This window comes from Narcine bancroftii, chromosome 5 (assembly GCF_036971445.1).
Source record: "Narcine bancroftii isolate sNarBan1 chromosome 5, sNarBan1.hap1, whole genome shotgun sequence".
NCBI lineage: Eukaryota > Metazoa > Chordata > Chondrichthyes > Torpediniformes > Narcinidae > Narcine > Narcine bancroftii.
The window spans coordinates 228,713,688-228,738,403 of NC_091473.1; the positions used below are offsets into that span (position 1 = coordinate 228,713,688).

Consider the following 24,716-nt stretch of genomic DNA (forward strand, 5'->3'; position numbering starts at 1 on the left):
CTTGTCATTTCATTGTCTGCTCCAATATGAGCAGCATCAGAGTGTGAAACAAGTTGGGAACTGGGCCAGGCAGCAGACATCAAGCTCTGAGGCTACGATGCTTTCTAATGGTTCATCAGCATTCAGGGACCAATGGGTGTGCTGCAATAAGATAAGGTCTGCGTTCCAACTGATTATTTTGTTTAAAGCCGTTTTGGTAACAGATTGAGGCAGATACAAACAATTTTTCAAAATCTGCAAACTGGCAATAATGTAGAATTTTAAATGCAAATTTGAAATGAATGTTCTGGGCTATTTTCAAAGCAGCATTAACCTTTTATGATTACGTGTTAAAATTAACGTCTTCATTAAAATTCAAAGAATAACCTAGTGGAGGAAATCTTAGCACGGCTATAAAAAAATAATGATTGGATGAAATGGAGTGCATCTTAGAAAGGATAAATCAGAAGGAAGACAGAAAGTAGCCAAGGCTCTTGGGATTGAATAATGAGGAAAAAATTACCACAGCCAAGGTTGCATTTGTGGAAGATTAAAGGCAAATTTGATTAAGGGTTTTAGAATTTTGAGTGGATAGTGTGGAGAATATTTTAAAATGCAATACAAAGTCCCAAAATCCAGATGCCCGAAATCCAGACCAACCGAGAACCTGGACTTTGCAGCTTTTGTGTGCCTGGATGTGTATGTAAGTACCGCAGAGACGACAAGCGAAAATGAAAGAAAAAGTTTTTTTTTCTTATACTTTTTATATGAAAAAAAATTTTGTTAATTGAACTATCAAAATTTACCTGTTTATTCTCCTTAAATTTGAATTCTAAAAGTACTGCCCGAGCATCCAGTCTGACCCACTTCCCGAGCAGTCCAGATTTTAGGACTTTAACTGTTATTTTTTAAATGATGGGGAGTCCAGGAAAGGGGTTAAAATCAGAGGGAGCCCAACTCAGCAGGTCAGGAAAGCATTCTCCTCGCAAACAGCGTGACCTCCCACAACCTGTAGTAAATAACAGGCTAGTTAGTAACAAAAAGAAAAAAACAGTAATTTTTTTTGCTAACTGTTCATGAAACAGATAAGGTGAGTAAATGCAGTTAGGGTATTAGGGGATTTCCTGGCATTGCGGTGTGGTTGGGGTGGTTCAATGAACTAATCCCATTTGCATTATCAGTGAGGCATGAGGGAAATTGGAAGAATTTTTTGAGAGTTTGTATTTTCTGTGACAGATTTTGAAATACCACAGGGTCTACTGATGGATTATGCACCAAGTCATTAAGCTGCCGGTATGCTTTTACATTTGGACTGTTAGGTGACCGGAATTGGCATCCGGTGTACCGTGCAGTCTCAGTATTGGACACATTCCCAGCGTTGTGAAACACGAAAGTCTGCAGACGCTGTGATTGTAACAAAAAACGGACATGATGGAGGAACTCAGCAGGTCTCGCAGCATCTTTACCTCCTATGGATGCCGCGAGACCTGCTGAGTTTCCCCAGCATTTCAGTGTTTTTACATTCCCAGGGTTGGCCATTCATTTGAGGGGCATGGATAACTTACTCATAATGTTAATGGGGGAAAAAAGATAATTGGCAATTGGAGGATGGTACTGTCTGTCTCCTAGTGGTGTGTTACTGAATGGCACTGGCTGTGAAACTCGAAGTGATTCTGTTTCATGTTGTCTTGATTTAAGAGAAAACTACAGGTGGAGCTTTATATTGAAACTTTAAAGAAATAATCATGGCTTGTGCATGGGGAAATTAAAATATACAATTCTGAAAATCTGCAAATTGCAAGGTTATCAAAGCTGAAATTACGTTCTATTACTGGTTATTAAAATGTTGCATAAAGCACAGTGGTTCCGATTCTCGAGCTGATGTGCTATTTGTCATGAGTGTTTATGTAACTTATAGCACTTCCAGCAATAAAATGTTTGTGCCTTTTCACCTGTGTCCTAAAACAAAATGTCTAAATCTGTAACTTTTATATTCCGCGCTGTCTGTAAGGAGTTTGTACGTCCCCCCGCCACCCCCCCAGCCCCATGTCTGTGGGGGTTTTTCCCAGGGGGTTCCATTTTCCTCCCATTATTCAAAATTTACAGGGGGTGTCGATTAATTGGGCCCCACGGATTCGTGGACTGAAATGACCTGTTATCGTGCTGTTTGTCTAAATTTAAACAAAATTTAAAAAAAACAGAACTTGAAATTATTTTCTTGAATTGCAGGTGACTGATATTTTCTTCTGGTCAGTGTGAAAAATTCTATTTAAAATGCTCATATTTTGGAGTTGATGTCCTCTGCTGGCGTAACCTCAGTTAACAAAAACACTGATCAGTTTGCATGATGCTTGCTAGCTAAAGATTAATCAAAATTCATACTTTTAATCCTACTTTCTTTTGAATGCTTCTCATTAAATAACATGGTTATGCATCTCTGCCCTTCCTTTTGCCATAATTATTTATTCTTCATCCACTCTCTTTTTGTTCCTTTTGACTCTAGTATGAATTGTGAAGGGATTCCAAGCACTTTCTGAAAAGAGACTTTCATTTTGCCACTAGATGGCATTCAATTCACATTCTTGCACAAAATTTCAAACGTCTACCCCAGAAGGTGCAGCCTTAGAAATGGAGTTCAATTTTAACAAAGGCATTAAGAGATACCATGGCACTGTCCCCTACATTGGTGAGATACAAGTTCTTGGGTGCTTGCACATAATTCTATCATGTTATTTCACAGCAGAGAAACAATTAGTCAGTTCAATACTAGGTTCCTGCACACTGAATCTATTGCAGAATTTATTTCGATCCAGTAAAGTGTCTCCAGCATTTTGTTTTTATTTCAGTTTTCCAGCATCTGCAGATTTATTCTAAGTGTTGACGTTGTTGTCATGTGGCAGTTCACCAACTCCACCCCCCCACCCCTCTCACCGCTTTGGGTCCCATTGTGAGGAGTTTTAGGCTCCTCATTTAAGAAAGGATGAGCTGACATTGGGGAGGTTTCAGAGGAGGTTCACAAGGATGATTCCGGGAATGAAAGGGTTATTGTATGAGGAACGTTTGACAGCTCTTGACTTATACCTGCTGGAAATTAGGAGAATGAGGGGTGTCTCAATGAAACATTTCAAATGTTGAAAGGCTTGGGCAGAGTAGAGAGGTTGTTTCCCCACGGAAGGAGGGTCTTGGACAAGAGGGCACAACCTCAGGATTGAAGGGCGTCAGCTGAGAACAGAGCAATCTCATAGCTTAGCGAGATGGTGATAAATCTATGGAACTTGTTGCTACAGGCAGTTATGGAGGCCAGGCCATTGGGTGTATGTAAGGTAGAGATTGATAGGTTCTTAATTAGCTAGGGCATCAAAGATTATGGGGTTAAGGCTGGGCAGCGGGGCTGAGTGGGAAAATGGATGGGCTCATGATTTAATGGCGGGGTAGACATGAGGTCTGTTTCTGGTCCTATTCCTTATGGTTTAATATAGGGAAGGAGAAGGTGGAAGAGAGACCACATCAAGACCAATGTTCCTTTATGACTAAATTTTCTCGGTATAAAAAGTGGCATGAGTCGACTTTTGTATCGACCATCACATTTTTGGGAACAGTGCATGGGGAGAAACAATGAATGAACTTGATGGCAGCTGTTTACCTACATTTTCCTAACTGCGTTCCAATTTGGAGTCTTTATAAAGCCAGTGGTGGAGTTCGCAGGAACAACTACTCTGGGGAATCCATCTGATCAACTTGCATCAGGTTGATCCTGACATGGAAATACTGCCCAATTCATTTAATGGAGAAGAATGGCGATGAACAACCAAGGTAATTTTTAGTCAATGGACAAATATTTTAACATTTATTATATTTAAGTATTTTGATTATTTTAGTGCATTTAAATGATGTTACAAATAATTTCTTTAATGTTTTAATTGATTCCACCATGGCATTTTTAGTTAAATTTGGTGAGTTCTATTTGAATATCCAATGTGTCTGAGTATCAATTATCAATATTATATCCAACAAGTGAAGTATCCTGCAGCGTTTAGAGCCTAAAGCCCTGTAAAATGATATATTTCATCTGAATGAAGTGAACAGAATGTCGAACCAACGAATGTCCCCCGCACCAGTAACAAAAAAACCCCACATTTGCACAATAAAATACTGCATTGTGTCATCACCAATTTGTCTGATCATTTTGCATTGTTCCACCTAGCCTACATCATGTGTTTTCTTTTCGAGATACAGCACGGTAACAGGCTCTTCCAGCCCAATAGTCCGCGCCTCCTAAATATATCAACTAACCTAGAAACTCCACAAGTTTCTGGAGGGTGGGAGGAAACCAGAGCACCTAGTGGAATCCCACACAGAGAATGTCTAAACTCCTTGCAGTGCCATATTCGAACCCGGGTCGCTGGCACTGTAATAGCATTCACCTAACTGCTGTGCTAACCATGTAACCTTTTTTTTCATTCGTTGTCTGTCACGCACAAAGGATCTTGTGTTCCACAATTTTGATGGGTAGAGGGTCAAGCTGGACATAGGATGTTCCTTATGCATAAAAAATGTCTGCAATGGGGTAATCTAAGTTTAAAAAATATATATTTTCGATTATGGTCAACCGCTGTAAATGGTCTGAAATTTTGGGATTTAATAGGGCATTATTTTCCTTTGAAGAAGTTGTAACCATTTTGTTAACAGGGGAAAAAAAAGCTGTCAATGCAACCGTTGAATATTTATGGTAATATGCAAGCACAAATTTGCCATAAATCTTTTTGGTAATAACAAAGGATTGTACTTTTGTTGCACATTTTTACTATCCTGGAGGTTTTATGTACTTCTAGGATTGCTTGGATTGAAGGAAATGATTAAAGTGTTGCTTCAGACAATCTTTCACCTCGTACAGTTGACAAAAGTTTTACTGCAGATCTTCAATGAGAGTCCATCCCCGTGTCTCCATCTGTGAAGAGTAGCTTTGCCAGAATCCCTGAGTAGTAAGGTCCAAATACCATCCTATTGTGGCGTACTATGTGGCTAAAAGTGGAACCAATCTCCTTTAGCTCTTCCTGAATTGGAGCAAGACCCCCTGGGAGAGCACGATGGCTGTTCTGTGGAATGGAGAGACTGAGGAATTCCTTCACGTAGGAATCAATCCGACCACCTAGAGAAAGAGATAACGATACCAGCTAAGGGTCAGTGCCTAAAGTTGGACCAGTAATCTATTCTCAAAAATAACTACTGCATAATGTATTAGTTGTTCCGCTTGGATGATTTCAGTATTAACGCAATCAAAATACATCACCTTGCTTATTTTTCAGCTGGACTTAAAGATCTAGATCTAGTGTAGTTTGGAAGTGCAAATATTTAATTGAATGCCCCAGAGGGGATATATTGTATCTGGTTAAATTATCCAGATGTTTGCTTTGTATTTGAATAAAGTCCAGATGTTTGCTTTGTATTTGAATAAAGTCCAGATGTTGCACTTTATTTGCTTGTGCCGTCCAGATTTGGTTGAAATGTCTAGTACTTTGGACTGCTTTATAATAAAAATTATATGTGGATACAGAATCCATACATTGCTTGATTTCAAAATAAAGGTTTAACCCATTATTAGTTGCAGTTTTTATCAATTTTACATTCAGACTAACAGTTTAAATATTGTTCATAATTCTTCTGCAATCTTGATTCTCACGGTAACACGAGAGGATGTTTCCCCTCAATTTTGAACGGTGGGTGATTGTTTGAGCATAGGGATGTGGTGGGGATTAGTACATTCTCTGGTAGTCCACTGTGTGGTCTGAGCAAAGAGAGGCTTAGTGAGTGGGCAAGGGTTGGGTAGATGGAGAACAATGTTGGTAAATGTGAGGTTATCTACTTCAGAAGGAAAAATGGAAGAATTATTTAAATGGCAAGTGATTGCAGCCTGCTGCTTTGCACAAGGGCTTGGGGGTGTTTGTGCAAAAGGATGGTTTGTAGGTATAGCAGGCTGTCAAGAAGCCATATGGAATGTTGGCCTTCATTGCTATAGGGATTGAGTTTAGGAGCAGGGCAGTTATGTTGAAACTATACAAGATACCGGTGAGGTCGCATCTGGAATACTGCGCGCAGTTCTGGTCTCCTTACTCTAGGAAGGATGTACTGGGTTTGGAGGCGGTGCAGAGGAGGTTCACCAGGTTGATTCCAGGGATGAGGGGGTTAGCCTTTAAGGAGAGATGAATCATCTGGGACTGTACTCAATGGAATTTAGAAGAATGAGAAGGGATCTTATAGAAATATATAAAATTATGAAAGGCATTGATAAGAGAGAGGTTGTTAGTTGTTTCCATTGGTGGGGGAGACCAGAACTCAGGGACATAGCTTCAAAATTCAGGGTTGTAGCTGATCCCAGAGGGTGGCAAATCTGTGGAATTCGCTGTCCAATAAAGCAGTGGAAGCTAGCTCAGTAAATGTATTTAAGACAAGGTTGGATAGATTTTTACATAGTAGGGAAATTAAGAGATATGGGGAAAAGGCAAGTAGATGGAGATGAGCCGGTTATCAGACCAGCCATGATCTCATTGAATGGCAGAACAGACTTGATGGGCCGGATGGCCTACTTCTGCTCCTATTTTTTATGTTCTAATAATGGTATCCAATGCATAGTTGGGTTTGGGAAAGGATGTGCAATGAGGGAAATCCTGACAGATCCCTTTTCTATGGCTTATAGAAATAGAAAGAGGATACCTACAACATATTAATATCATGTGGACCTTTAAGGTTGGGACCAATCTACCAATGAACTGCTCAGTAAACAGAGTGGGATTTTGCCCATCTATATGTTGCAAAGATAAAGATGCATTACCAACGTTTCTAGCTTGAGCCCTTCATCAAGTTATGGTAGAAAAGAATGTATTTGTTTATAGAGGAACAAAAAAAAGGTATGACCACTTTGAAATTGGCCTCAGTTTAATTCTCACAAGTTCCTAGATGACTTTGGAAGTTGGAAACAAGACTCACCTATCAGAATACGAATAACATTTTCACTATGTCTAATGCTTCTGATTTGTCCTTTCAGAATGGGTTCTTGCTCACTTGTCAGAGGACTGTATCCATGTTCAGTCAGTGATCTGTTGACCTCTCTCTGTACCTGGTCACTGATTGCATGTAGAGATTCTCCTAATCTTAATGCCCTGGAACTTGACAGGGGAGTAAAACAAGGATCTGTTAGTGCAATGTATTCAGTTACTGCTTATGGAGAGGAATTCTCTTTGGTGGAATTTTCATATTTTGGGAATATAAGATCAAGACTTAAATAGTTCTTGACTTTTCATATCAAAGTTATGAGATACATTGATAGGAAGGAAAATATCATCATTCACCCAAATGTAAAGTCAAAGAATAAAGAGGAAGTGAGAGGGTTGGAGATGGGGTGAAGAGGGAGTGACAGGGTTCAAGGTGGAGTGAAGAGGGAGCAACAGGACTAGAGGTGGAGTGAAGAGGGAATGACAGGGTTGGAGATGGGGTGAAGAGGGAGTGACATGGTTCAAGGTGGAGTGAAGAGGGAGCAACAGGACTAGAGGTGGAGTGAAGAGGGAATGACAGGGTTGGAGATGGGGTGAAGAGGGAGTGACAGGGTTCAAGGTGGAGTGAAAAGGGAGCAACAGGGTTAGAGGTGGAGTGAAGAGGGAATGACAGGGTTGGAGATGGAGTGAAGAGGGAGTGACAGGGTTCAAGGTGGAGTGAAGAGGGAGTGATGGGGATGGAGGTGGAGTGAAGAGGAAGTGACAGGGTTGGAGGTGAAGAGAGAGAGACAGGGTTGGAGGTGGAGTGAAGAGGGAGTGATGGGGTTGGAGGTGAAGAGGGAATGACGGGGTTGGAGGTGGAGTGAAGAGGAAGTGACAGGGTTGGAAGTGGCATGAAGAGGAACGACGGGGATGGAGGTGGAGTGAAGAGGAACGACGGGGTTGGAGGTGGAGTGAAGAGGAAAGATGGGTTTGGAGGTGGAGTGATGGGGATGGAGAGTTGGAGTGAAGAGGGAGTGACGGGGTTGGACATGGAGTGAAAAGGGAGTGATCGAGTTGGATGTGGAGTGAAGACTGAGTGACAAGGTTAGAGATGGAGTGAAGAGAGATTAACCAGTGTGTAGATAGTGAAGACGAATCATCAGGGCTGGAGACGGAGTGAAGAGAGAGCGTTGGAGCTGGGAATGGAATGAATTCAGTCCCAGGAGAGAAGAAGGCATGATTATGCAGGAGCATGCTTGAGAACATTCCTTAACACAAAGGGTGATTGATATCTGGAATGTGTAACTTTGTAACTATTTTTGACCAAGACCAAAAAGGCCATGCCTCGAGGCCATAACACTGATATTCTGAAATAACGGGATCGAATAGGGTAAAGGAACTTCCACTTCCAACCCAATTGTATAATTATAACTCAGGGCAGCAGGACAAAAATAGAGGAGCTGTCAGTTCAGCTGTCAGTCTCACTGATGTCCGCACCCTCACAGTTTATATTGTACGATGCTTTCCCCTGGATGTGTGGTGATTCTGCAGATTCTGATGTGCTTCAAGGTATTCTGTGTTCCCGGGGTGACAGATGGTCAGGTTAACTTACTTGCAATTTGGCCCATCCAAAAGGGCACAAGTCACATGCTTTAGATTGTCTACAAACCCAGGCAAACCACAAACAGCAGCTCCCACTGTGTTTGTGGTTACCAAAAGAACTGAAACCACCAGAGTCAGCTGGTCAAGTCTCTGCTGCAGCTCCTGTAGACGGGCTTTGTCCATCAGCATAGTCTGGAAGTGAGAGGAGGACAAGTGAATTGGTCAATCACTACTGAATAATGAGACAGAAGGGAACATAGGAAATACAACAGCTCATTCACAGTATTGAGTCAGTTCTAATGAGATCTGATAGTTTTGACAATAATTATCATCAAAACTGCAGGTTCAAAACCTGCCCCAGACAAGCTTTTTGTCCCGGAACCATAGTGGGCAAACCCACCTGGGTTCCTAGATTTTGGTGGTTTTGCAAATGTTGCGATTACATTTTTTTTCACCTCTGCTGCAGCTGAATGGTTTTCAACACTCAAATTTCGTGAATTTGTAAACTGACTCTCCTTCGTTCCATCCTGAAATGGACAGGATCGTCAGGAAGGGTCAAAAGGACCCCTGACCAAGGACACAACAAGCAAACATGACCACCCCTCCAAAATGAGTCCCTGGCAAAGCTGTTAGTGCCTTAGCCCCTGGTAAAGCAGATGATTAGCTACATTACTGCCTGGTAATGCCGACAGTCAGCGCCTTCACTTCGGCAAAGCAGATGATTAGCTACTCCCTGGTAAAGCAGATAGTTAGCACCTGAATTCCCGGTAAAGCAGCTGGTTAGCTGCCTTTAGGAGAATAAAATGTAGTAACAGGCCTTAATATTCAGAAAAGGCCTCAATTAAATGATCAGATTGACAGGTTGCAGTCAGCCTTCGAAGCTGACCTTGGTTTCAGTTTATACAGTATCTGCCTTTTCCTCCTTCCGTTGGGATGCCTTTTCTCCTTTCAGAGTTTCCAGGGAAGTGGCTCCAGGAACAATCACCGCTTCAAGTGCAGGTCGAATCATTAATAAATTACAGGAACCAATCCCATCACAAAAATAGACCTAAATTTTATTCTCAAAATATTTTTAAGTAAAGTTGCTGGATGAATCATCTGAACAGGACTGCTTCACAATAATCTGAACCCCATTCTCGGCAGCTCCCTTTTGACTGAGATCCACCTTGTAGGTTGCTGTTTCAAATGCATTGTTTAACAGAATTCATTTAATTGTTCCTTTATTTTTCTTCTGGTTCTGGGAACAGCTCAGAGGAGGTTAGTAAATTTAAAAAATCTTAACCTGTTTAAACTTTCTCTGTAACCCAGTTCCTGAAGTTTGGCAACAACCTAGTAAATCTTCTCTGCACGCTTCCTATTTTATTGATATCTTTCCTGCCGTTAGGAGACACAATACTCCAAATTTGGCCTCAACAATGTCATATACAACTTTACCATAACATCCCAACTCCTGTACTCGATGCTTTGATTTATGAAGGCCAATATGCCAAAAGGTCTCTTTACAGCCCTGTCTACTTGTGATGCCACTTTCAGGGAATTATGTATCTGTATTCCCAGATCCCTGTTTTACCGCACCCCTCAGTGCCCATTCACTGTGTATGTCCTTTCTTGGTTTCTCCTTCCAAAATACACCTCACACTTGTTTGCATTAAGTTCCATCTGCCATCTTCCAGCCCATTTTTTCAGCTGGTCCCTCTGCACGCCTTCCTCATTGACCTCAATGCCTCCAATCAGTGACATCTGCAAACTTGCTGATCCAGTTCACCATATTCTCATTCAGATCATTGATATAGATGACAAATAACAATGGTTCCAGCACCGATCCCTGAAGCACACCACTAGTCACAGGCCTTCAGTCTGAGAAGCAATCGTCTACCACTACTCTCTGGCTTCTCCATTGTCGATCCAGTTTACCGGTACTACTTCACCATGAATACTGAGTGTCTGAACCTTCCTGACTAACCTCTCGTGTGGTACCTTGTCAAAGGCCATTTTAGAGTCCATGTGGACAATATCCACAGCCTTTCCTTCGTCAACTTTCCTGGTAACCTCCTCGAAAAACTCTATAAGATTGGTTAAATGCACCTACCATGCACAGAACCATGCCGACAGTCACCCTAATTCCTGGCTGCCCAAATACTTGATTATCTGATCTCTTGGAACACCTTCTGATAATTTACTTAATACTGACGTCAGAGTCACTGGCCAATAATTTTCAGGGTTACGTCTGGTGCCTTTTTTAAACAATAGAACAGCGCGAGTTACTCTCCAATCCTCTGGCACCACACCTGTGGCTAAGAACATTTTAAATATTTCTGTCATCCGGCTGTTTGCCCAACACTGGCTTGGTGCTTGCCCCAATCATATGTGAGAAAAGGTCTTGGGCAACTTCAACCTTGATTCAATGTCCAATAACATCCAATTGCTATAGATTCCTCTACATTTTTTTTTCAGGGATCCACCAGACACCTTGGTCTCTCCTTGAAGCAGGAACGCCTCCCCTCCCCCACATCACAGGTAACAGGTGAGGTGGGATTGACTGCAGAGTTTTATACTTCTCACATACAGTGGACTGAACACTGTTCAATCATCCTGACAACTGGTTGCAACACACTTAACCTCTGGCAAGACAGACTCTCACAGAAGAAGTTGAAGCCCATGCGTTATGATCGTAAGTTCACTTTTTCTGGGTGCATTGCTTAAGTTAACTTCCTGCATTCCCACAATGATGTTTTGTGACCCATGAAGAAAAAGCTTGTACATTGGCAGCATTAGGTTACATCTGAGAATTCCCTCGAATTTATGCCTGTTGATGTGCTTTGTCCACCAGCACAGTCCCGAAAAGACCAGGAACTCTAGTAATTTATGAAAATTACCAGATTGCCAAGGTCTTTACCTTGAACTCTACCTCTACCTGCTCATCTGAACTTGACCCTCTCTGGCTGTAGGCTGCACTTTGTAGCCTTTGCATTTGTCCTTGACACCTTGACAGCTGTCTTTGAGTGAACCAGAGATGTCAGTCGGAAAGTTCCCATATTCAATGGTGTGTATCCAAAAATGTCACTTGCCACAATGTATGATCTAATATCTTCAGTTCATTGTTACTGTGAATAATTTAATTTGATCTCAATACACTTCCTGATGTTATAAAGTCTATGAAGAGTAGTTAGCTAAATCAGAGGACATTTCATTAACTCAGGAGGGAATTTTGCCTCCTTTGGAGGCAATAAGCAAGATAGATGGCACGACTCTGCTTCATGTATGCAACTCCCCTCATTAGAAACAAAGCTTACCTCTGGGTAAGTGTTAGAGTCATGATTCCACTTCAGTATGTTCATGTAGGCTCGATTCAACACTGCAGCCGGGCTCACCACTGTTGCCTGATCCCTTTGGTTCTGTGAGGTTGAATTGGAAGTCTCTGTGGTTGCTGTCTTCAGCCACGCTGTTGTGTACTTCAAAGCATCTGTGAAACAGGAGGACGAAGGTGCCACTGTCAGACTGGGGCAGAAACAACTAGCACGTGGGATCAGCAAGCAGACCAGAAGATCCCTGGGTTGTAATGGTTGATAAACACAGCTGCCAACTCACCTGGGACTCACCTGTCCTATCCCTCAGCCTTTAAGTCTCCTCCCTACATTCCTATCTCTCCCTGCTTGTTTAAAACACCTCTTAAATTGATCACTTTGGCTAACCTTCATGCATAAGATCAGGTCAATTATGCACATGGTGATACCATATAGAAGACATAGTCCAGAATGAAATTGACACAAAATAATCCCGTTTGTCAAAACACAATGGTGGAGACTCTCAGCAGGTCAAACGATGTGCTTTATATGACAAAGATAAAGATACATAACCAATGTTTCAGGTTTGAGCTCAGGCCTGAAATGTTAATTATGTATCTTTAACTTTGCTAGGAAAGTACACTGACCTGCTGAGTATCTCCAGCATTGTCTTTGGCTTGGCTTCGCGGACGAAGATTTATGGAGGGGGTAAAAAGTCCACGTCAGCTGCAGGCTCGTTTGTGGCTGACAAGTCCGATGCGGGACAGGCAGACATGATTGCAGCGGTTGCAAGGGAAAATTGGTTGGTTGGGGTTGGGTGTTGGGTTTTTCCTCCTTTGCCTTTTGTCAGTGAGGTGGGCTCTGCGGTCTTCTTCAAAGGAGGTTGCTGCCCGCCAAACTGTGAGGCGCCAAGATGCACGGTTTGAGGCGTTATCAGCCCACTGGCGGTGGTCAATGTGGCAGGCACCAAGAGATTTCTTTAGGCAGTCCTTGTACCTTTTCTTTGGTGCACCTCTGTCACGGTGGCCAGTGGAGAGCTCGCCATATAACACGATCTTGGGAAGGCGATGGTCCTCCATTCTGGAGACGTGACCCATCCAGCGCAGCTGGATCTTCAGCAGCGTGGTCTCGATGCTGTTGACCTCTGCCATCTCGAGTACTTCGACGTTAGGGGTGTAAGCGCTCCAATGGATGTTGAGGATGGAGCGGAGACAACGCTGGTGGAAGCATTCTAGGAGCCGTAGGTGGTGCCGGTAGAGGACCCATGATTCGGAGCCGAACAGGAGTGTGGGTATGACAATGGCTCTGTATACGCTTATCATGGGTCCTCTACCGGCACCACCTACGGCTCCAGCATTGTATTGTTACTTCAATTGCGTTATCTGCACACTTTCATAGTCTACTCCATTTAACTCTACTTTGGTTTCAAGATATGAAACATAGTTGTAAATTCAGTCAAATGTAACATGCCATCAATTTAACTAGTGTTAGGTCTGCTTTGTTCATGAATGAGTGAGTCAGACACCAGACTGAGTCGAAATCAAGGTTCTTTGTTCTTTATTGCCGGATTGTAACACTTGCAACTAACAGTGTTAGTTGGAGAAGGCGCATTCTGCCGTTATCAGCAAGTGGTGTTTTTTATATACCTTAGGATACGTACTTAGTAAATTATCATACCCTAACATTGTCCAATGAATAAACTGTTGCTGTCCCTCTCTGCTAGCCTCCTGCACATCAATTTGTCATCCCCACTCTTATCTTGAGAGTACAAGGTCACAACTGCATCTTGTTGTGGCCCAGCACTGGGTGACTCCCTCGACATTCCCAGCTCATGATGTTTTTACCTAACACTATCCGTGTAAACCTTTCCCTCTGTTCATCAGTACATTCATTTAATCTTTTCCTGGTTTTCAGCATGTTCTCTGCAGTAATTCATTAATTCCTGCAGCTTCCCTTTCCTGACTCTGTAAAGACCACTTCACTGTTACTTACTTGGCTGTTTGTTGAGGAACTCCTGGAACTTGCTGCGTTCATACTGGATGGTCTGCTGTTGCTAGTGTGGCTTCAGAGTCTTAATGGTAAAGTTCACCATGTCAATCTTCATCAAGTCAAGCACACACAAGATCTCCCTGTGATAAAGTAAAACTGGATGAATTAAAGATGTAATTTTCGAGGGGAACAGATCTTTTTTATCAGCTTTGGTGAGCATGGAACACAATACAACAGAGACAATGGGAGTGGTGGGGGGGGGGGAGCGGTGGGGAGAAGAGAGAGTGGAAACAAACCTTCTGTAAATAATCACTTGAATGCATTACAACATACAGGAGAGGGCACAGATTGTTTCAAATGAATATATATGTTCAAATATTGATGCACTTCAGTGGAAAACACAGGGATTATAGGCCTGAATCCAGCAGAGGCCACAGCCCAGGACAAGGTAGGAAATCTGAAAGTGTTTGAATAATTTTAACACTACCCCAATTTTTCCAAACAGCAATTTTTCCATTTAGATCTCCTTTGGACAGATTTTATGCCTCGTTCCTTGCTCCATTATCAACTGGGTTGGGTGATTATTCTCTCTCATCATTTTAACTTTTCCTGCCTTCCCATTTTGCTCTTTTCTGTCCTCTCCTGCACTGCCACCCTTGGTCAAAACCTGTTGCCTCCCTCATGTCATAAAAACACAGAAATACTGGAGCATTTATGCACTCTGGAGCATACATAGGATATTTGAGAAGAACACAAAACAATTCCATTTAACTCTTGTAAAACATAATGCTGGAGAAACTCAGCAGGTCAAACAGGGTACTTTATATAGCAAAGATAAAGATACAATACCACGTTTCGGGCCTGAGCTCAAAGTCTGAGGCAAAGATAGATAGCCGGCATTTTGGACCTGAGCACTTCTTCAAGGTTCAATAAGATCACAGCGTCTGCACACTTTTGTGTTTCACTGTATCTCTTGTTCCAGAGAGAAGTCACTTATGCTAAAGGTTGAGACTCCTCCTCTGCAAGCACTGCTCAAACTGTTGAGTATTTCTGGCATTTTCTGTTTTAGTGTAAAATTAATCAAATCATGTACGCAGAAAGTATGTTTAAAGGGAACATTAGGAGAAACTTCTTCATGCAAAGAGTGGTGAAAGCATTGAACGACCTACCGGATGAAGTGGTGAATGCACTTAAGAAAAATTTGGACCGGTCAATGGATTGGAGGGCTATGGTCCAGGAGCAACTCCATGGGCCTGAATGGGAATAACGTGGACCAAAGAGCCTGTTTGTGTGCTCTAGCGTTCTTCAGAGATTTTGGTAAATAGCAAGGATTGTGGATGAAGAAACGCAAGTGAGGTCGTAAAAACATAGAGATGCTGGAGGAACTCAGCAGGTCTTGCAGCGTCCATAGGAGACTAACATCTATAACGAGTGTTTTGGGCTTGAACCCTTCAAGGTGTGAAAGAAAGGTTGTCCCAGACTTAGCAATATAAGTGATCAGTGTCGCATTATTATCATTAATATTATGTTTTAGACCACTGAAAACTCGTGGGAAAGCATGAAGACAAATGAGCCAATTCTTGAGTCCTGTGATGAAAGCAAGCAGAATTGTAGATTTTGTTATAAAATAAACAAAGCGTGAATTAAAGATAATGCTTGCTCCAATTTATCATTATTATTTGTGAGTCCATGTATGACCTGAGAAACAATAGTTGTGTTTAGTGTTTTTAATATATCATTACTTCTCAAAACATAAAGGCCCGTGATGAGTGGTGTGTCTCAGGGATCGGTGCTGGGACCATTGCTGTTTGTTGTCTATATCAATGATCTGGATGATGTGGTAAATTGGATCAGCAAGTTTGCTGATGGCACTAACATTGGAGGCATTGTGGACAGCGAGAAAAGTTTTCAAAGCTTGCAGTGAGATCTGGACCAACTGGTAAAATGGGCCAGAAAATGGCAGATTGAATTTAATGCAGACAAGCATGAAGTGTTGCATTTTGGAAGGACAAACCAAGAAAGAATATACACAGTAAATGGTCGGGCACTGAGGATTGTGGAGGGTCTGGGAATACAGATACATAATTCCCTGAAAGTGGCATCACAGGTTGACAGGGTTGGAAAGAAAGCTTTTGGCGTCTTGGCCTTCATAAATCAAAGTATTGAGTATAAGAATTGGGATGTTATGGTGAGGTTGTATAAGACATTAGTGAGGCCAAATTTGGAGCATTGTGTGCATTTCTGGTTGCCAAACTACAGGAAGGATTTAAAGAGTGCAGAGCAGGTTTACTAGGATGTTGCCAGGTCTTCAGGAGTTGAGTTAAAGGGAAAGATTAACCAGGTTAGGACTTTACTCCTTGGAGTGTCAAAGAATGAGGGGAGATCTGATATAGATTTACAAAATTATGAATGATTTAGACAGAGTAAATGCAAATCGGCTCTTTCCACTTAGATTAGAAGAGATAAATACAAGAGGACATGGCTTTAAGGTAAGGGGAAGGTTTAGGAGAAACATTAGGGGGAACTTCTTCACTCAGAGAGTGGTGGGAGTGTGGAATGAGCTGCAACCTGATGTGGTAAATGCAGGCTCGATCTTAAGTTTTAAGAATAAATTGGATGGATACATGGATAGGAGGGGTCTGAAAAGTTATGGAATGGGAGCATGTCAATGGGACTACCGGAATAATATTTTGGCACACACTAGATGGGCCAAATGGCCTGTTTTCTGCACTGTAGTGTTCAATGGTTCTAAAAACAAAATTTGAAACTAAGCCACAAAATGAGATAGCAGAATAACTGAACCATAAAGGCTATGAAATGGCGTAAATATGTGGAGTGGTTAAACAGCAGGCTTTCTTCTCCTCATCTACCTGAAGAGGGATACTGTCTCTGTGATGTCTTTCAGTTTCTTTATTTCTTCATCCCTGACTGGTGCACAGAGACTTCCCATCATGCCTATGACAAAGCCAGCCAACCGGTGGATATCCAGGGCATTGTGCTTGGCCTGTTGTTGTATCAGCTCGATGTCCAGCACTTCCCCAATCTGTGATCGCAAACGGGTGTGGCCAGGAAGAAGGAGTGACAGCAGAATCTGGAGAGTAAAGTCAATAGTGAATAGGATCCACCACAAAATTGGTTCTACTCGTATATGGCCCATTCACTCTTGTCTGATTCCAGTCTTAAAGAGTTCTGGAACATTCTACTCAATAGTTGCTCAGCCCTCAGTTTTTAATTTGGTCATGGTTGAAAGACTGTTGCGGCTGCGCACTTACCTTTATTGGGAACGGTGTTGGCTGCCACTGATGACGAAAGCAATGCGATGCATAGGGGTGATGGAGTGCAGGGGCAGGTGTGTTAAGCGTCAGTATACAGGTGATGAATCTCAGGTGCAGGAGGAGGAGAGTGAGAGAGTCAGGATCACCTGTGTGACAGTGAGCCAGGAGAAGGTCAGAGGAGTTTAGCTGGGTGGAGCTGAAGAATGCAATGTTGTGTCTAGTGAAGAATAAATGAAAGTTGACTTTGTGGTATGCTGAAAGAAACAAATGGGTGTATTCTTTATTTGTTTGTAAGCTGAGGTATATCAGTGCCATTACAAGATTTTCTGTCTTATGAAGAATGCTGGGAGAAATATCTCCCTGTTCTCTATGTTTATTCATGACTTTGGAGTTCATTTGGCCCATCGATCTCATTTCTCTGCAACATGTTCTCTTTCACATGCCCATTAACTCCCCCTAAATCTCTCACCATCCAGCATTAGTAGAGGTAATATACCGTGGCTAATAAACCCATCAACTTGCAGGTCCCCTTGTGATGTGACATGAAAGCAGAGCACCCAGGAGAAACCCATGTGGTCACAAGCAGAGCAGTGTAAGAGATCAGGATCGAATCTTGTGAGGAGCAGTAATACTTGCTGTGACACAGTGTCATCTCTCTCTCCCTCCTTCTCTTTCAATTCTTCCAGTTCCTGGAGTACTTTACTTCCTAAACAATCTGGATTAACTCCTTTCCTGGACTATAATCCACATGCCTTCTTTTTCAGCATCAATTCATGTGGATGCACAGATTTGGAGTTTGCTTGAGGAGAACTGTTTTGTTTGTTTATTTGCTTTCTTCTTGGACCCTCCCTCAGGCCTGAAAATACTCCTATAATGGTCAAGTTTTTTGGACCAATTTTTTGGGTCAAAATTTTTGGGAGGAGGGATCAACTTTTACATGGCTCATACTTTTGTCCGTGATAAGTACCTGAGTCAATCAAAGCATCAGGAACTCCGATGGCCAGGACTGGATGGAAGTCCGCATTCGGGGCAACAGGAGCTTGAATTGACAGGTGACCGGGGACTAGGAGAGAGTCTGAGGACAGGGTGTCAGGAGCTCTGGTGGACAGGCTGTTGAGGCATCGGGAGCTCAAATGAGCAGGTGAGTGGGGCGTCGTGAGCTCGGATTGGAAGGGGGGGGTCAGGAGCTCGGATGAACAGGTGGGGAGGGCATCATGAGCTTGGTTGGGCAGGCAGTCAGGAGCTCGGATGAATGGGCGGTTGGGGCATTGGGATGAGCAGGCAATCGGACCAAAAATTATGGTGGGGGGGTCGACTTTTACATGGGTCATACAGAAAACACACAATTTTTAGGCCAAAAATTGGGGGACGGGGGCGTATATATGGTAAATTGCTTTAGTTTTTGTTCTGAGGTGGTTAATAAGGCTGCAGATTCTTGTACAGATGGGGCAGGTGGTGGCTGAAGGGGTGGGCAGATAGGTGGTTGTGGCTTACAAGGTGGAGATCAGCAGTGATCTTGGAGAAATAACACCAACAAATGGAGTTTGTTGCCACAACTCCGATTGTTCCACAGAGTTCCCATCACTGTTAAGGCAGGAGATTAGGAAATTTTGGATAAAATTTAAGAAGAGTGAAGAGTGAATTTAGCAGATGCATTTGCCAAGCTCTGAGCAATGTTAGAAACATTCTCTCACCCTGGGCAACAGTAAACATGGATTTGGCTACTCTGGATCTAACGTCACCAGTTTGGCATCACTCTGAAGAGTTTACAAATTATTCCATAGAAGAGTCTTATTCAACCACAGAGTCACAGGGAATGTGAAAGGTTCTGCAGTGTTGTAAACAGTTGCCTTGAAGTTTCAGTGATAAATTCCAATTTGCCTTTTCCAAGGGAGGGAATTGAGGTCTGGGCCGATTAGCATGTCTACATCACTCCAGGTGGACCCAATTTGGACATCTGCCCATCGCCAGCCCTCACCTCCTTAACTTCCTGCAGCAACTTGATGGCCTGGGAGTACTGTGGTGGTGTCTCATTCAACTGGGCCTGTAGGCTATCCCAGAATGCTTTGTGCACAATCTCCTTCACTCTCCTTTCCAAACTGTGAAAGAAATGAACAGATATTTAATTTAGAAATTCACTGAGATTGTGTAACAGAATGTGCGACGCTGTATCATAATAGTTTGCTTTTTTTCCCAAACTGAATGGTTATTTGGTATGCAATCAAAAAATAATTCCCATTTTCCTTACCTCCCAAAGGGCTGATAACCTTTTCTTTCTTGTATTTATCCATTTTTTGGGAACCTATTCTTGAATCTATTTTTCACTATGTTTCTCAACTATATACAGTACTTCAGGTTACCAACTGCAATGCACAGATGCGCTGGAGGAACTCAGCAGCATCCATCGGAAGCCAAGGGTAACCAAACTTTCGGTCATAAGCCTTCCATCCTAGGCCCGAATCGTTGGTTACCCTTTACTTGCTAAGGATGCTGAGTTTCTCCTGCACATTTATGTTTTGCACTCAACTCCAGACCTTCTTGTTGATCAACTATGTCTATATATATATTTCCCCTCGTCACATCTGGCCCTTTGTCCTTCAATAATTCTGTAGTGGAGAGGGTGGAGGGCACCAAGTTCCTTCGGGCCCACTTAACTAGTGACCTATTGTGGACATACAACATCTCCTCACTTGTCAGGAAGGTGCAACAGTGACTGCACTTCCTGAGAAGACTGAAGTGGGCAAGGCTACTGGGAAAATTCCCCCTACTGTAGAGATGGAACGCTGCCGTTGGAGAGCAGCAGCAATCATCAAGGTTCCATATCACCCAGGACATGCTCTGTTCTCACTGCTGCCATCAGGAAAGACGTAGAGGTGCCACAACACTCACACCTCCAGGTTCAGAAACAGTTCCTACCCCTCTAACATCATATTCCTAAACAAAAGAATCAATAAGAGATTTAATGGTCTTTGCACATTATTTATTACTGAATTTTGTTTTCTGTATTGCAGTTTGTTTGCATTTTTCCCTTTGTTTACATTTCTCTCTTTTGTATGCATCTCTTTTGTGAATGCAATACCATTAAGTAGAAATTTGGCCCGGCCCGCAGGAAACAAAAATCTTAGGGTTGTATGTGATGTCATGTATGTATTCTGACAATGAATCTGAACTTTAAACTTTTTCTATACAAGTTATTTTGTTGATAAAACAATATGTTTATATGTAATGGAGAAGGGGAAATATCAAAAAACTAAGCTCAGTAAATTTGCCCTTTACCTGTTTTGAGGTGATTCCACCTGCTGGATCTGGAAGTTGCTGTTTATGACTACCTCGTGGGCAATAGCCATGTTGGACACATCTCGGGCAGTTTCCAGGATGTCAGCCACAGGTACCAGCCATGGTGGGCTACCTGTGGAAGGAACAAAGTGCCGTCAGCATGTTCTTATTTTCAAAATGACTGCATTAAATGTCTGGACCAAAAACAGTGTGACAGAATATTTTGAGGTGGTTTAGGAGGAATTGCTAGAGCAGTTTGCACACACACATTTTAAAAACAGAATATTTGCAGGACTTTTGCAGAGGAGCAACAAAGTACCGACACACAGCTTGCCTGGGAACATGTGATCTTTGCAAGCTCGACAGAACAGCTTTGCTCTCAGAGAGGGAGGAAGTGAGAGAGAAAGAGTCTCAGAAATCAGTTCTAGAGGGACAAGCTGGCAAACTTTGGAAGGCTGCTTGGTCAAAGGAGAAGACTGGCAGTCTGAAAGGTGACCTGAAAGAAAGAGGATCATCTGGAGAACCCTGAAGGGGGCAAGTTTCGTCAGCAAGATTGATTGAGAAGGAATCAGTTGCGGATGTCCTGGAAAAGGAATCCCTCTCTCTGAAAACCAGCAAGAACCTTCCTGAGTGGTAACCATTGCCTGTTAAGCACCAAAGACTGGTGAACTTGGTTAATGCTAACTTCTGTGCACAGTACAAGAATTGCCTGCAACCAGTGAGATTGGACTGTGATCCAAATAACTTTTCTAATCTTAAATATATATTACATACACCTGTGCTTAGTATTAGAGGGGGGGGATTAAGTAGGTTAAGTAATAAGTTCAATTCTGTTTTCTTGTTCAAATATAATTAAAAACTACTTTTGTTTAAGTAACCCTGTGTTGTGGTGCATATCTATACTGCTGGTTTTTGAGGTCCTCTGGACTCCATAATAACAGCTAATTGGGACAAATCACTTTTTGTTTTGATTTGAGTTTGATCTATTGTTTAGTTGTCAGTCTCTCTCCACCTTCAATTGCCTTTTCTCTAGTAGATTTTCACTGTCCTCCTTCCTGCTCAAAGTCTTTTCTTTAAATTTAAATTTAGTCATACAGCAAGGTAACAGGCCATTTCAGCCCATGAGTCTGTGCCACCCAATTTACACCCCATTAACCGATACCCTCAGATGTTTCGAATAGTGGGAGGAAACTGGAGCTCCCGGTGAAAACCAATGCAGACGTGGGCAGAACGTACAAACTCTTTACAGTGTGGGATTCGTTCCCTGGTCTGGTCCCGATCGCTGGTGCTCTAAACGTGTTGCACTAATTGCTAAGTCAACTGAGGCGCCCTTTTAGAACTAATGTTTTCTAAGGTCCAAATAGTACAGATTCGAGTCCAAATCATCTATCACCAGATCTGCCAGTTTACCCCATCAGAACTAACAGTTAAAACCCAATCTAAAATTAACTCCATGAAACAGATGGCAGGAGGACATTGAGGTGATCCTCTGTGCCTTTATTGCCATTGCTCTTCTTTTCTCACATTTCCCTTCAGTTTCTCTCCTGCATCTTCCCAAAGCTCACTTCATCCATGAGGACCCACCTCCCAAAAAATCATTCTTGCTTATGGTTCATCAAGAAGGCAGTGCCTCCTCCCTGCAATATGAACAAGAAAATTACGGGGCCCTGTCCTCATGCACTACTTTTGTTCTGCAGAGATTAGGAACAGAAAGGTTATCAACAGGGGATGGAAGAAAAGTTATGTCGGCAGATGGCAGAGAGATGCAATAAAAATAAGAATATTACACGGTTATTTCAATTTCCCAAAATTTAACCGGGATTACCTTAGCCTTAATTTAAGGCTCAGAGAGGGTTAATTTTTTGTTCCGCAGTGTCTTTTGACACAGTACAAAGGTAGACCAACAAGGCAAGGAGCATTACTGTAATTTGAAATGGTTATGAAAAAGAGGTAGGGATGGACCAGTAATAAAGGTCTTAAATTGGGGAAGGACACAAGGGGGGAGCTGGCAAAGTTAGATTGAGAGCATCTAATTGCAGCTAAGTTCACATCTGCACATTGGGAAGTATTCAAAGGAGGAATAACAAGAGTTCAAGACTGATGTTCTCATATGGGTAGAAGCTGGGGTAACAAGTATAGGGAACCATGGTTATCAATGAATATTGAGGGCTGGATGAAGAGAAAAACAGATGATGTATTAGGGGTGCCCTGACGAAGAATAAGTGTAGGGAGGATGTCTAAAAAGAAAGGTCACAAGACAAGATTAAGGTAAATCTGAAGGTATTTTATAAATAAATTAAAATGTAATTGAAATCTAAATGGTACATTATAGAAATTAATTTGAACTATGGAAGTAAAAGTTCTGGAATGCCACCAATCGAAGATCAATTTTAGTTTAAATGAACGAAGTTCTGGAATGCCACCAATCAAAGATCAATTTTAGTTTAAATGAACGAAGTTCTGGAATGCCACCAATCGAAGATCAATTTTAGTTTAAATGAACAAAGTTCTGGAATGCCACCAATCGAAGATCAATTTTAGTTTAAATGAACGAAGTTCTGGAATGCCACCAATCGAAGATCAATTTTAGTTTAAATGAACGAAGTTCTGGAATGCCACCAATCGAAGATCAATTTTAGTTTAAATGAACGAAGTTCTGGAATGCCACCAATCAAAGATCAATTTTAGTTTAAATGAACGAAGTTCTGGAATGCCACCAATCGAAGATCAATTTTAGTTTAAATGAACGAAATTCTGGAATGCCACCAATCAAAGATCAATTTTAGTTTAAATGAACGAAAGATTGAATTCTTGTTAGAATCCCATGTCTCACTTCTTCATAGTTGACATGTGGCACCTGAATGAGCACATTCATTGAAAGGCCTGAATATAATCTAAATCTCCAACTGATCAAATGATCTCTTCCCTCATTTCTTACAGGACAGGAAATTACAATGCGACCATTACAATTTGAATTCATCATCCAGTAAACATTAATATCCAACAAACCTCGTGTAGTCAAATTTCTATGACTCCGCCTTGCTTTGATAAACAACATAGACGAGTTGGGCCAAACGGACTCTTTCTGAGCTATGTCTCTAAGTTCATTTGTTCGTTAGATAATTTGTTGTGCCTCAAATCAAAAGGATGAAGGTAAATCCGAAGGCAAGGTGAGGTTATTATTTAATAAAAATCATTTGAAGGGACAGCAGGCCAACCTAATGATATCATGGTTAAACTGAAGATGTAGGCTCTGAGGAGTAAGACAGTCATGCACTCCTGGACTTAAACAAGAAAGTCTGCAGACGCCAGGGTTGAGTGCAGTACACAAACATGCTGGAGTAACTCAGCAGGTCATGCAGCATCCAGAAAAGGCAATCAATGTTTCAGGCAATCACACGCTCTTCTATTTTAACAACAGCCTACTTCCTTAAATTCTGAAGTAGCAGTCACTAAAGGAGCTGATTATTGACCTCAGGAAGGGAAATTCAGAGGTGTATGATCCAGTGATCACCAGAGGTGGAGAGGGTTAGTGAATTTAAGTTCTTGGGATCTCGGAGGATCTTTCCTGGACCCAGCACAATAATGGCATCGTGACGAAAGCACGTCAGCACTCTACTTCAGGAATTTGTGGAGATTTGGTATGACATTGGAAACCTTAGTAAATTTCTATTGATGTGTGGTGGAAAGTGTCCTGACCGACTGCATCATGGGGACACGAATATCCAAATGGAAAGCCTTGCAAAAGGTAGTGGACACAGCCCAGGACATCACAATTGAGAACCTCTACAGGGGAACGTTGTTGTCAGAGAGCAGCAGCAATCATCAACAATCCACACTGCACAACACCCACTCTGTCCTTGTTGCTGCCAACAGGAAAGAGGTCTAGGTGCCACAAGGCTTGCACCACCCCCCTCCACCATCAGACTCCTCAACAACAAACTCAATCAGGGACTCATTTAAGGACTCTTGTGCATTTTATTTTTTTTTCTTTGTTATTCAGCTTGTTTGCATTTTTTGTTACATGTGTACGTATCTTCTTCAGTAGTGTTTTTTCCACTACTAATGAGTAGTAATTCTGCCTCACCCACTGGAAAAAGAATCTTAGGGTTGTATGTGACGTCATGCATGTACTCTGACAATAAATCTAAACTTTGAACTTTGACTACCATTTCTCCATGTAGGAGAGACGTAGGTCACACCAGAGGTATCCCCGACCATTATCCATGCTGGACGCTGGACCCAAGATTATACTAAACTGACACTAACCTGTTACCGGATTCACACCAAATTAGTCAACTCAGTGTCATAGAAAGTGAGGTGCCATGTCGAGGAAGAAG

The 24,716-nt window shown here is 42.1% G+C and overlaps 1 protein-coding gene across 1 annotated transcript in view; it reads right to left on the bottom strand.

Moving 5' to 3' along the window:
* Positions 1 to 994: 994 nt before the first annotated feature.
* Positions 995 to 24,716, bottom strand: part of LOC138765003 (T-complex protein 11-like protein 1) — a 33,184-nt gene continuing 9,462 nt past the window's right edge. Inside the window, 8 exon segments of the mRNA XM_069941596.1 lie at positions 995 to 5,128; positions 6,964 to 7,142; positions 8,563 to 8,744; positions 11,846 to 12,015; positions 13,829 to 13,965; positions 16,696 to 16,916; positions 19,079 to 19,199; positions 20,377 to 20,509. Of these exon segments, the coding sequence (XP_069797697.1) occupies positions 4,899 to 5,128; positions 6,964 to 7,142; positions 8,563 to 8,744; positions 11,846 to 12,015; positions 13,829 to 13,965; positions 16,696 to 16,916; positions 19,079 to 19,199; positions 20,377 to 20,509 (1,373 nt within the window). The 3' untranslated portion in view covers positions 995 to 4,898.